The 13,124-nt window shown below is 30.5% G+C and overlaps 2 protein-coding genes across 2 annotated transcripts; both read right to left on the bottom strand.

Moving 5' to 3' along the window:
- Positions 1–728: 728 nt before the first annotated feature.
- Positions 729–4,049, bottom strand: LOC120115924 (cysteine protease XCP1-like). The gene is made up of 4 exons (XM_039136536.1): positions 3,581–4,049; positions 2,352–2,587; positions 2,113–2,253; positions 729–964 (listed from the first exon to the last, which is right to left on the bottom strand). Exons 1-4 carry the CDS (start codon positions 4,047–4,049, stop codon positions 749–751), a joined length of 1,062 nt encoding a protein of 353 aa, XP_038992467.1. The 3' UTR covers positions 729–748.
- A 1,514-nt stretch (positions 4,050–5,563) lies between these two features.
- On the bottom strand, positions 5,564–10,225 carry LOC120115808 (CMP-sialic acid transporter 4-like). Its single transcript, XM_039136408.1, has 15 exons — positions 10,062–10,225; positions 9,595–9,661; positions 9,440–9,488; positions 9,228–9,339; positions 9,068–9,147; positions 8,905–8,980; positions 8,709–8,809; positions 8,402–8,473; positions 8,005–8,053; positions 7,853–7,894; positions 7,481–7,602; positions 7,191–7,250; positions 6,729–6,777; positions 6,059–6,153; positions 5,564–5,831 (listed from the first exon to the last, which is right to left on the bottom strand). Exons 1-15 carry the CDS (start codon positions 10,086–10,088, stop codon positions 5,780–5,782), a joined length of 1,053 nt encoding a protein of 350 aa, XP_038992339.1. The 5' UTR covers positions 10,089–10,225; the 3' UTR covers positions 5,564–5,779.
- Between the last annotated feature and the right edge of the window lie 2,899 nt (positions 10,226–13,124).

The raw sequence follows: 13,124 nt of genomic DNA, 5'->3' as shown, positions 1-13,124 counted from the left end.
ACGTTAAGTATAATTTTAGTGAAAAAATAGTTGGGTGACCAAAACAAAAGAAACATGATAGTTGGATACTAAATGTATAATTTACCCTTAAACTTATTGAGTGATTGATAAAAGAGGGCATTGTTCTCTAAAATAATATAGATTCGGACAATCACATTCGTAAGATTTGTATTATCAACGAGAAAGATTCCAAAAAATATTATCTTATAATCATTAATTTAATTAAAAATACAAGAAGTATTGAGAATATTTTCATTAAAAGATAAGCATATCTTTTATCTGTTTCATATATGACACAAGTAATATTTTTATTAAAACTTAAAGTAAAATATACAAATGATCCTTTGATTATAGGGTACTTTTTTGTTGGGTCTCCTCATTATCAAAAGTTACAAAATGATCATTCGACTACTTATATGTTATAAACTTGTCTTTTTTGTTAAAAGAATTGACGATCGTCTGAACTGGACATTAATATTTAGCATAGACGTCCATCAATTTTTTAACTGAACACATGAATAGTCAGGTGATAATTTTGTAATTTTTAATAGGTACGGGACTCGACAAAGCAACACCCTGTAGTCGGAGAATTATTTGTATACTTTATCCTAAAAATTTATTTATTTTTTGAGATAAAATAAGATGAAAATTATAGTTTGAGTAGTGATAATGGAATACAATTTAATACAATTGAAATTATTTTTATTTATGAGAGAACACCTCCAACAATAGAGAGTTAAATATTAAATCACTTATTTTTGGTAGGATAGGAAGCCATTTTGTTGATACCGCAAATGCCCTCGGGTTTGCCAGTGTTTCTCTTCATCCTAATGAATCCTTTCTCGCCCCATTTCGGTCCCCATGAATTCTTCACGATTAGGTAATCTGTGCCCTTTGATGTTCCATATCCAACGGCTGCCACTCCATGATCCAGTTCGGTTCCACACGGTCCGTTGAATACACCCTATAATAGAAATTCAAGATTTTATTTTTTAAGCATTTATTAAGTGATTTTAATTAAGGATAGGCATGGGTCCGTTGGATTGGGTTGGGTTTTTCGTCAATTCGAACCAAATCGAAAATATATAAAATCTATTCGAAATTTAATTCGACTTGAATTTAGGGATGACGTCACTTAGTTTGAATCCGATCTGATTTTTTGAGATAAAATCTGAACTCGATCCAATCCGACTCGAAATAAATATATCTATAAAAATATTATTTTTATTCAATAAAAATAGGGATCTAATAAAAAAAAGTAATTTAGAGAGGGTTTTTATTATAATTATCCGTAAATATATAAGTTAAATTTATATTATTTTTCGAGTCGAATCAAGTATTTTTCACGCTAAACTCGAACCTGACACAATCTACACATATTTTCTAAAAAAAATCCAACTTAAACATAATTTATTTTTTAAAAAATGATTCGATCAGGTCGGGTTGGGTCGGAACCTGTCGAGTTCGGATCTCGTGCCCATCTCTAATTTTAATGATAAAATTAAATATATATTTTTATAAGGTATGGATTCGAATAGTTATATATATAAGATAAATGTATTGTCAACATATTAAGAAAATTTTGAAGATATGCTACATTATAATCACCTCAAACTATTTAACAAAATTATTTTTAAAGGGTAAAGTACACAAATAGTCTCCTAATTATAGGATATTGCTTTGTTGAGTCTCCAATTATTAAAAGTTATAAAATGATCCCTAAGCTATAGGACATTATTTTGTTGAGTCCACTGACTATTAAAACTTACAAAACGGTCACCCGACTTTTCATATGTTCCAAACTTGTCATTTTCTGTTAAAAAATTAACGGCAATCTGAGCTGGACATTAACCTACTGGCTGTAATATGATAAAAATATGATCTCAGAATCTTAGTCAATAGGTTAACGTTCGCTCAGACTGTCATCAAATTTTAACAAAAAAATGACAAGTTTGAAACATTTAAATAGTTAAATGATCATTTTGTAACTTTTAATAGTTTGAGGGACTCGATAAAATAACACCCTATAATAGGGGATGATTAAATAAAGATTTAACTAAAAAAAATCCAAGCAAACCTTCGAATTTAAATAGATGATTCGAGTTAACTCACCCCACTATAGAATTGGAAATCTCTGCCGGAAGCTTCAATGGCGACGCTGAGTGGTTGACGAGACAATGCCTTGAGCAGACTTTGCTCGTCGTTTTGTGGAACGTCGTGGTAGCCACTAATCGTCACTGTTTCCATTTCATCCTGAAATTAAATGATTAATTACTCAAATGAACCCTCTTTTTTACTTTCCTTTACGTTTTGGAATAAGAAATCAACTTTTTATTTTTTGTTATTTAAACCTTCTCTTCTTCACATGTGCCTTCCTCCATGAGGTAGGGATAGTCTTGTTCCTTGTGAAGTCCACCATTGGCGACGATGAATTGGAATGCGTTGTCCATTAGTCCTCCGTTGCATCCGTTGTTGAACGAAGTGTCGCAGTCGATCAACTCTTGTTCCGATAACGAAGTTAGGTTGCCCGTCACGATCTGGTTTACGCCCTCGACGGCCACCACTGTCGAAAATGCCCAACAACTACCTGCAAATGCATTTATGCTTTGAACCAAGTACAACGATTTAAATCGATTTTTGATTTTTTTTTCTCTTGACCCTTTGTTCAAGCCAAAGGAATGCAACTTTGATGAATAAATATCCAAAAAGAATATTCAGCATAAACATACGTATACAAGAAAAATAATAGGTATTATAAAACCTTTAAGAATAAATTATATCCGATGTAACTAAACTATATAAAAATCAATTTTTTATCAGTTAACTTTTAAATATTACAAAGTAATTATTAAACTTTTCTATAATTATAAACTAATAATATAAAATGATAATTAAATTTATTAAAATTTATTATTATTTATAACATCGTAGTAAGGATGCTCGGGTCGGGCGGATTTTTAGCCCATCCAATCTTGATACGAGTATAACACTTCTCCACCTATCACCCAATTCAAGTTTAGGGGAACTCCACCTAATTCGAAAGTTGACATAATTTTTAGGGTAAAAACTCAGACCGGCCCAATATATATATATAATTTTCATTTCTATTAAGTAAGATAGGGGTCTAATTGAAAAAGATAAAGAGAGGTATTATAGTAATTATCTCTAATTATATAAATGCCAATTATACTATTATTCTCAGGTTAGGTTGAGTCGGATATTTTTCATCATAAACTCGAACGTGGTCTTATACTTCCAAAAAAAATCGATCCGAACCTGAATTATAAAAAAAAAATATAGGGACGGATTTGGGTCAAATGCCTATCCCTATATCATAAGGATCATTTTGTAATAGTTTCGTAAGTTTAATGAACATTTTATAGCATTGAAAAGTTTGATTACCAAAAGGATTATTTTAACATGGTTGAGTGACAATAGAAATATGTGCCGGTATATTAAGTATTCGTCGGCATAAATATTGCTTTAGTGACGAACTCCGATTGTGAGTAAAAATAAACACTATATATAACCATTTTGCTTGTAATGTATAACGCTATAGAGACAAAGAAGCAACGCTTACCGCAAGAACCTTGATTCTTGACCGGAGTGACAGCTCCTTTCTGTCTCCAATCTACGTTTTTCGGCAACTCGACCACGTCTCCGTGATTGAACTCTTTAGCCGACTGGTGTTCTCGTCGAACATCTGGCCTTTTGAGTCCCAGATACATGTTCTTGAACTCGTCGTGGCTCAAATCGGCGAACTCGTTCAACCCGAGCCAATAGCTACTGATTTCCTTGTTCCTCTTATCAATATGCTCCAAGTTGTTCTTGAAAACCTCGAACCTCCTCAGCTTCTCCTCGATCGACTCGTAAATCTTTCCGTGTTTCGATATCCACTCTTCGAAGAGCTCGATGAGTTTGTCGGCGGAACTCAGATGCTCCGGCGAGTAACCGACGATAGAGAAATCGTGGGAAAGAGATGAAACTGCGAAGACCGATAAAATTATCAGGTTTTGGATGGAGAATGTGGAGAGCAAAGAGGTAGCCATTGTTGCTAAAACTGAATACTAAAAGTTGCTTTGAGGAAAGCAGTGCGATGAGTGTTTATACAGTGATTTTTCTAAGCTTCGAGTGTTGCTTTTGAGTGAAGTTCAAGAAAGCTGGGCCTTTACGATTAGTTCTTGTTTTTTGGCAGACTTATGCTCCAAGTATACTCATTCGGTTTAGGTTTAGGTTTAGGTTTAGGTTTGCAAGAAGCAGGAGTGCATATTTTATTACAAAGACAAAATGATGCTCTGAATCACGCTTGCTTTTCAGTTGATTTTAGATTAATACGAAAGCTTTTTAATTCATCTATTTAAACATGTAATAACTTCGATATTGAAAATCATAAGTTTGGTGGGATGATATCAGTGATGACAAGAAATCTGACGAGAGGAGGACTCAATACTATGTCGTTTTGTGTTTATAAATTTTTAGGGTAAACTACGTATTTAATACCTAAACTACCAGCTTTGATATATTTTAGTACAAACTTTCAATTTTTTTCAAAATCATATCTAATGTTTAGTTTTTGTTTCATTTTAGTATCACTGTTATAAACTTAACGTTAAGTTTTGAAAAAAATGAAAGTTTAAATACTAATACGGATCAAAATTGATAGTTTAGATACTAAACGCATTAAGTTTTTAACAACGAGATACTAAAATAAAATAAAAACTAAACATTAGGTATGATTTTAAAAAAAATAAAAATTCAAGTATTAAAACATATCAAAGCTGATAGTTTAGACACCATGCGCGTAGTTTATCCAAATTTTATTTAATCATATATAATATTGTTTTGATTTTTATATTGATATGATGACAGAAACTGGCTCAAATGATTACATCATTTTAGATTTAACAATCAAGTATTATAATTAAAGTTTAGTGTTATAGTATAAATCAATTTACCTCAGTGATGGAAAGAATCATTATTATTTTTAGAGGTAGTGCGTTCGAGTATTAACGATTGTAGCAAGATTATTGAACGTTCATTGTCAAATGATTAAAAATATTTAAAATATATACTATTTTATAATCACATTAGCTTAATAACAAAATGATTAAAAATATTTAAAATATATACTATTTTATAATCACATTAGCTTAATAACAAAAATAATGTTATATGTAATTGAATCAATATTATTTAAAAATTAGTGATATTTGATATAATCTAATCTTAAAAAAATCTTTAAAAAATAGATTAACTTTGTCATCCAAAATACGTATTTATAAAAGTGTTAAATATTATTACCTTAAAAATGTTAAGTATTATTAAAAATTAAATAAAAAAATAGTCTTAAAAAAATTAGAAAAATGAAACATAAATTAACTAAACATGCTTGAAACCTTGAATCATCTATTTATAAAAACGAATAGGTCTAAAAAAATTAAAAATTATACTTAAATATATATATATATATATATATATGTATATATATAACAATTCATATGTGAATTTAACTCATGGTATCACGTTTTAATTATTTTTTTCACATCAAATAATAATAACCATATCGAGTTTAATATTATCAAAGATTAAAAGTTTAGAATTACCACAGGATAACTCAATAAAACACACCCAAAAGAATAAAGAAAGTTAAACTGCTAAAAAATGGTTAAACAAGGAATTAAAGTCTGGGAACTTACCCCTTAAACACTGTTTAACACTTGAACTAAATCTGAATGCACAAGACTTCACATTGTCGGGGCGAACCCAATGCAGGAAGTCGCTACCTTTGCAGCTTCCCGGCAGAGTGCAAGTAAACCGATACCGATACAACACTGCAAAAACCGGAGAAATACCGTAATTGAACACGATCTCCACACGTTTTGATCTGGATGAAATGGTGTAGTATACGGCTCTATATGCATGAAAAGACACACGGTTTTAAGTGTGGGACCATTTACCGAGCAGCGATATTCTGAACTACGATAGATGTCGGAATTGAATTCATGCATAAGAGACTATTAACTGCTTGTATAGTAAAATGTGGCCGGAGATAACTTACGTGGCACCAAGGAAGAAAGCAAGGGTCAGATTGAAGCCAAAGAGAAAGACGGAAACAACGGCAGTGAGAAGCATTGCAACAGAGGTGGAATAGACCTGTGAAGCATTAAATAAACATCGGAACTTCAATTGAAGGATTCAAAATGGTTACAGAATGTGTTATGCATGAAAAGACGCATTCCTCGTACCATTACAGCACTTTATCATGTTCCCAAATAGGCCGATAATTACTTTATGTTAAAATGTTCATTCGAAATAACTCGAGTGAGGATAAATAAATATATCTCATCGGGAAGCCGCAAAATCATTCCTTAATATGCAGCTCTGTGTGAATGGTATAATGATATGGAAACAGGTTAAGAGAGATGGGAAATGAAGCTCTTACGCGTTAAAATAAAGCACCGTATTTACGGGTTAAAGCATCAAGAAAAGTGGAATTTACTTGAAATAGGAGTAGAACAGAAAAGTAACCCAATCTTCATGAAAAAGGATCAGCAACTTCATTGTAAATTGAACTACAAATGCATGTCCATGCAAATGCATGAACATTATTACTCTATGCTAAAACCATGGCATGCCTAACTCACAAGATCCGAACAAATCAGAGAGAGGGATGTAAATTCAGGCAAATAAAAGATTAAATAAATATGAAATTTCATATCATGTCTTACCTTCACAATATTGTCCGCATATTTCATTACCATCGATACAGCAATTCCACTGCAAATGGAACAAATAAATGAGCATGTTTCATGAAAACAAAACCAGGGAACTAAAAGGTCCTTACTTAAACAGAGATTCATATAAGCATCGGCTGTAGTAAGCTTGTCAAACTTCAGAATTTCCATTTCTTGTTGTATTGAAAGGGCAGGTAAGTAGCAAAGAGCTAGACATCCCTTGAATGGTAGTTGCATAGCTCATTGCCCATTTTTTGAGGTTCATGGTGTTCTTACAGTTATAAAATGGCATTATAACATGTTTTTTTAGGTTCCCGGTGTTCTCCAAGAACAAAGTTTAATTATCAGAAAAGATTGCAATATCTTCCTAAATACAATGTCTACTGCAAAACTATAAATGGAGACAGCAACTAGGTGCTAGCAAACGTACTCAAGCCAGAAAGGAGAATGCAATACCTGAGTGCATGGTTAAGGATCATGAGAGTGGTAATTATTGAGTATCCATGGAAGAAGCCCCTGAGCAAATGAAATAAATTTCAAAATATGAATGAAAGAACTATCACGGATTATGAAGTTATTAAAACACAACTCTATTCTGAACGGCTAAACAGATGATTTTTCATTTCGTAAGATGTATATCATTTATGTATCTACAGGTAATGAGTCATATAAATGCACAACATGCTGAGTTAATAATAATATTTCTAAGATAGATGACAGAAACCAAATTTAAAGGCTCAGATTACTTGTTCATGACAGCAACAAAATCTTGTATTAGTATTGCTACAGCATTGAAGGCCATTCCGAAGATATACAACCAGAAATTCTGCACATTTATATTCCTTGAAGGACGCTTCTTAATTATAGCCTGCCAACAAAAGTAAATAATCAACATGGATTTCTACGACAATCAAGAATTTTCTAATTAAATTCAGCAGAAACTATGTATGTTTTTAACTGAATCAAGACATTTTCATTGATTGAGAACTATAAATCACTGAATTCAACCAGAATCGGATTAGGCAACATCGGCGAAACACCTTGACAGTAAATAACCATCCAAAAACAAGTTACAGCGCAAAAAAGAAGAAATGGAACAAATATCTTAAAAAAATTACCTCAGTGTAGACTCCTGCAAATCCACTCAAAAGAGCCATCACCTGCAAAGCAAATAAAGATACAAATGATTAAAAATTTTGATTTTGAAGCAACCAATCAATTCTACTTTTCATCTTTATGGAACAAAAAGGCAAATATTTTTTCAACTTACAATGGCCATTATCCAACCTGGCAGAGGTGTTTGAAGTACTTGATCGGAACTACAAAACATAATGCAAATTTACTAAGGGATAGCCAAATGATAAACCCCATAAAAAACTCAAATTGAGAACAGCATGTCCCTATCCTCATGGGATTGAGAATTGAGATATCGGTTTCCATTTCAAATATTCTACCCATAACCATATAAAGCATACATGTTCAAATTGTTCAATCATTATCTGACAATTTTTGGCGTTCATCAAGATGAAATCGGCAGGTCTATCACGTTAAACCATCAGACAACAGCACTAAGACAATCTCCAAAGTCAATAAGTTTGCATCAAAGTAACAAACATGTGCTCAGAAACAAATTCTGGAAAAATTAGGAAAGGTTTAATGATTCTTACCGAGAATTTAGTTGTGCTGTTGTGCAGCCAGCACATAAGAGAATAAAAGCTGCCCATTGAATCTCACTTAATCTGAATTAAAGTATCAATAAGAGAAAATTTTATGGAATCCAAAAGGTGCACAATATATGTCTATTTTGGTGTTTCTTCCACTTTAATGTATATTAGGTTTATTTAATTGGAATTTGCATAACTGAGATTCTGATAATTTCAATTGCTATGCTACGCTATACTGAAAAACCAGCAGATTTTATCCATCAACTCTTTTTATGGAAAACACCGACGTGCGTGGTTTTAAGCAGCTTACTTTTTCTTAAGGATGATACGATACAAAACACCAGTACTGATAATATTCAGATTCTTCAGTATTTGATAACCCGGTGCGTCAACATAGGCAAAGATGTAATACTGCAAACATAAAATTGAAAAGGACATACAATTACATTTTGGAAAATAAGACCAAGATATAGTTACTCACAGAGAAACCAAAAATCAAAATCCACCTGTAGCAAATTCTTGACAAGATAAAGTAAGGCAGGAATGGGATAAACAATAACTTCATCGAGGGTTGTACTCAACCTAGTCCAATAATAAAGGAAAAAAGTATGTTCATCATCTCCATGTTAATAGAAAAATTAGACATAAGCAATCGCAAGTAAGATTTACCTGTTATCATCTGTAACACCTTCACTTTTCCATATTCTCGCCAAGGCTGCAAGTGACAAGGCACATTTCAAAGTCTCCACCTGTTTCCCGAAATAACAGTATAAGGTCAATCCCATTGGCACCATGTCAAGTCATAACACAAGATGGCTATTCTACTCACCATAAAGTTCGCTGTGGTAACACTATACTCGTACTTCCCAGCTCTCTTCGACCAGACAATAAGTATTGCTTGTGAACTTGTAAGAAAAGTCAATGCAAGTGTAACAATTGTCCTAATCAAGGTGGGAAAAACCATCAATTTTTTTATCTTTTTCTGTTTTTTTTAAAGCAAATATTAGTAAAAGGAAAACAGATCACGTAAGTCGATCTTACTTGCGTTTCCACTTAGCCTGTTCCCTTGGAGGAACATTACTTACGGAAGCTGCATATCAATGGAAATCATAACAGAAATGAGAAAAGCAAAGGACGAAATTTTGTACAATTGAAATTGCATAGCAATCAAACAAGCACTTTTAACCAAAACATACCAACCCCTGGAAACCCTGTGCCTCTTAGATTCTCAATGTCATCACTTACAGTTCCACCATCATCATCCTACAAATCAAAATTCACTCAAACAAGAATAAATATCGGATTTAAACCTCTTATGTAGATAATTTCAATCAAATCTAGGACAGATTTCACATACTCAACAAGTAAACACCATTCCTTCAATTTTACAAATCAAAATTCACTCGAACAAGAATAAAATGTACTATAACCAGAAATACTTTAAATTGGCACTTCTTTTCTCCAGTAAACAATTATATCGAATTTTCGAGGAATTCAAGAAAATTAGCCACCAGGTTCACAGAATAAGCTAAAGCAAAGGATTTGCAGGCAAAATCAACGTAAGCAAAGATATCAGTGACGATGGATCCAATTTGACATCCGAATATGATAATTAAGAACGTTGAGACGTACGATTGAGGAGAAAAATAAAAGGAAGAAACACCTCATCTTTGATTTTGCGATACTCCATTTTCGAATTAGCTCGTAGCAGATCTCACTGCTTTCTGCTATGGAATGTGTTGTTAAAGAAAAATAGAGCAAAAATGGTCCGATTTGAACCGTACTTGAGTTCAGCTCAACTGGCTTTGATGATTGGGCTTCTGAGATTGTATATCTGAGATTCAGTCCCTCGTTTTGAAAATAAAGTGAATTCGAGGGGGCATTGTGAAAACTGAAAATCAATGTTTTTTTTTTGGGTATTATAACAATTTCTCGCAAGTTATTAACATTTTTGTACAAATTTTAGGGTATATATACGCGTTTAGTTCTAAATACTAGTTTTGTTCTGTTTTAGTATATAAATTTTTAATTTTTTCAAAATCATAATTAAAGTTTAGTTTTTATTTCATTTTAATACCCATTCAAAATTTAACATTAAGTTTGAAAAAAATGAAAGTTTAGATACTAAAATGGAAAAAACTAATAATTTAGGTACTAAACGCTTTAAAGCTTTAACAATGAGTTATTAAAATGAAACAAAACCAAACGTTAGGTGTGGTTTTGAAAAAATTAAAAGTTTAAGTACTAAATACGTAATTTATCCTAAATGTTAATATATTTATTATATTTATAGGTCGATAAAATCAATTAAATTAAATTAATCGAATGAATTAAATTAATTTAGGGTCAGTTTGGCATGGCTTTCGAAGAGAGACTTTTAAAAGTACGGTAGAAAATAACTTTTAAAAGTATTATTTAAAAGCGCAATTTAAAATCTAAATGTTTGAGATTATTGTTAAAAAATGAGTTAAAAATATAAAATATTTATTATAGATGTTATAAATTAAAAATATAAAATTTAAATTATATTTACAATTATTAATACTATGATATATAAAATATATCAATTTAAATTATAATAAAAATATAAAAAAAAAAATTTTAAGATAACACATTAACAATTTTTTTTATATGAAATATATCAATTTAAACTATAATAAAACTATAAAAAAATACACATAAAAATATAATTAAAATTAAAATGTATTTTATAAGAACTCACCATTAAAATTTTAATATATAAACCATGGATTTTATTTATTTTTAAATAATTAAAATAAATTATTAAATACTAAATTATTTTTTCAAGATGTTAATATTAAATTATTAAAATAAAATGTAAATATATAATTGGGTGTAGTCTATGTATTAATAAGGGTAAAATTATAATTTACTTCCAAACGTAAAGTTGAAAATGAAAAAAACTACAAATTCTAACTTTTATGGTTAGTTTTACTATTATATTTTTATTTTATAAATAAATCATAAAATGAAAAAGAGAAAGAAAACAGTTTAATCAAATTAATGAGTAAAGTACACAAATGGTCCCTTGACTATGGGGTAATACTTTATTATGTCCTTCGGCTATTAAAAGTTATAAAATTGTCCTCGACTATAGAATATTACTTTGTTACTCGTCCCTTTCCGTTGAAAATCGACAGCTTTCTAAGCTGAATGTTAACATGATGACCGAGTTATGATAGTCGTTTGAGATTTTGGGATCATATTGTATCATATTAGTATGTTAACATTCAACTCAGAAAACTTTCAATTTTTTAATGGAAAATGGCGAGTTTTTAACATAATAAATAGTACAGTGACCATTTTGTAACTTTTAACAGTAGATGGACTCAACAAAATAACACTTTATAGTTAGAATACTATTATGTAGCTTTTAATAGTCGAGGGATTTAATAAAGAAGTATCCTATAGTTGGGGATCATTTGTGTACTTTACACATTAGTTAATCGTATAAATGTTTAATTTTGTTAATATTCTTTTTATTTTATAATTAAATCTTAAGAAAAAAAAGAAGAGAAAATTAGCAATTCGATTTAGTTGTTATTTTGATTTGGTTAAAAAAAATCAATTTGATTATTTTGGTTATGAAAATAAAATCATTCTATGCATTAAATTTTAGGGTAAACTATGCATATAGTACAAAAACTATCAATTTTAGTTTATTTTAGTACCTAAACTTTTAACTTTTTCAAAACTATATCTAATGTTTAGTTTTTAATACCCGCCGCTAAAAACCTAACGTGTTTAGTGCCTGAACTATCAGTTTTGGTCAATTTTAGTACCTAAACTTTCAATTTTTCAAAACTTATGTTAAATTTTAAACAGTGGTACTAAAATGAAATAAAAACTAAATTTTATGTATGATTTTGAAAAAAAAAATGAAAATTTAGATACTAAACTAGACCAAAATTGATAGTTTAGGTACTAAATGCAAATTTACCCTTAAGTCTTATAGCTTAATTAATTTATTCAGTTTTGAAAATTTTGATACTTGAAGAAATAAGACTAACAAATATCACATCAATTAGGGAGATTTCTCAGGTGCGGCAGCCTTAATATACGATTAAGGAAAAACGTAACCGAAAATATTATTATTATTTTAACATTTCTGGTAAAAAACTACCTAAAACATTATTTTTCTATCAGAAATATTAATATTGGGCGCTACCTAAAATGTTATTTTTTCTACCGATTTTTAAATAGTGAAATTAACATTTCCGATAGAAAAATAATATTTTAGGTAGTACTTTACCGGAAATGTTAAAAAGTAATAACATATACGGTAGTGTTTTTTAACCTTATATTAAACCGTCGTACGACAGAACTACCCATCAATTAGATTTTTCTATTGGTTTAACTGTCAGATAATATTCAATGTTAATTGGATATCATATAGAACATATATTTTAATACATAAATCAAATTTTAAATTTTTTTTACTATTAAAAAAGCACAGTAGCTGTAAAAACCATTTCCATAAAAAATCAACAACAAAAATTAAATTAAAGGCAATCGCTAATAATTTAGTAGTAATTTACAAAGTTTATGATTCTTAGGGTTACCAAGTCCCATGGTAGCGACCCCATTGCCGTTTTGCTTCAAAGCTTTGTCACACTAACCCTCTTCTTCTTGTTTCTTTGCTGTACAATCTGCCAACAACAAGCAAAACAGTCGGTTTCCGGGACGGTAACAAGCCGGCGACTAT

This window comes from Hibiscus syriacus, unplaced genomic scaffold, assembly GCF_006381635.1.
Source record: "Hibiscus syriacus cultivar Baekdansim isolate YM2019G1 unplaced genomic scaffold, ASM638163v2 tig00110279_pilon, whole genome shotgun sequence".
Lineage (NCBI taxonomy): Eukaryota > Viridiplantae > Streptophyta > Magnoliopsida > Malvales > Malvaceae > Hibiscus > Hibiscus syriacus.
The sequence above is the reverse complement of the archived record's forward strand: the minus strand, read 5'-3'. Positions and strand labels throughout refer to the sequence as shown.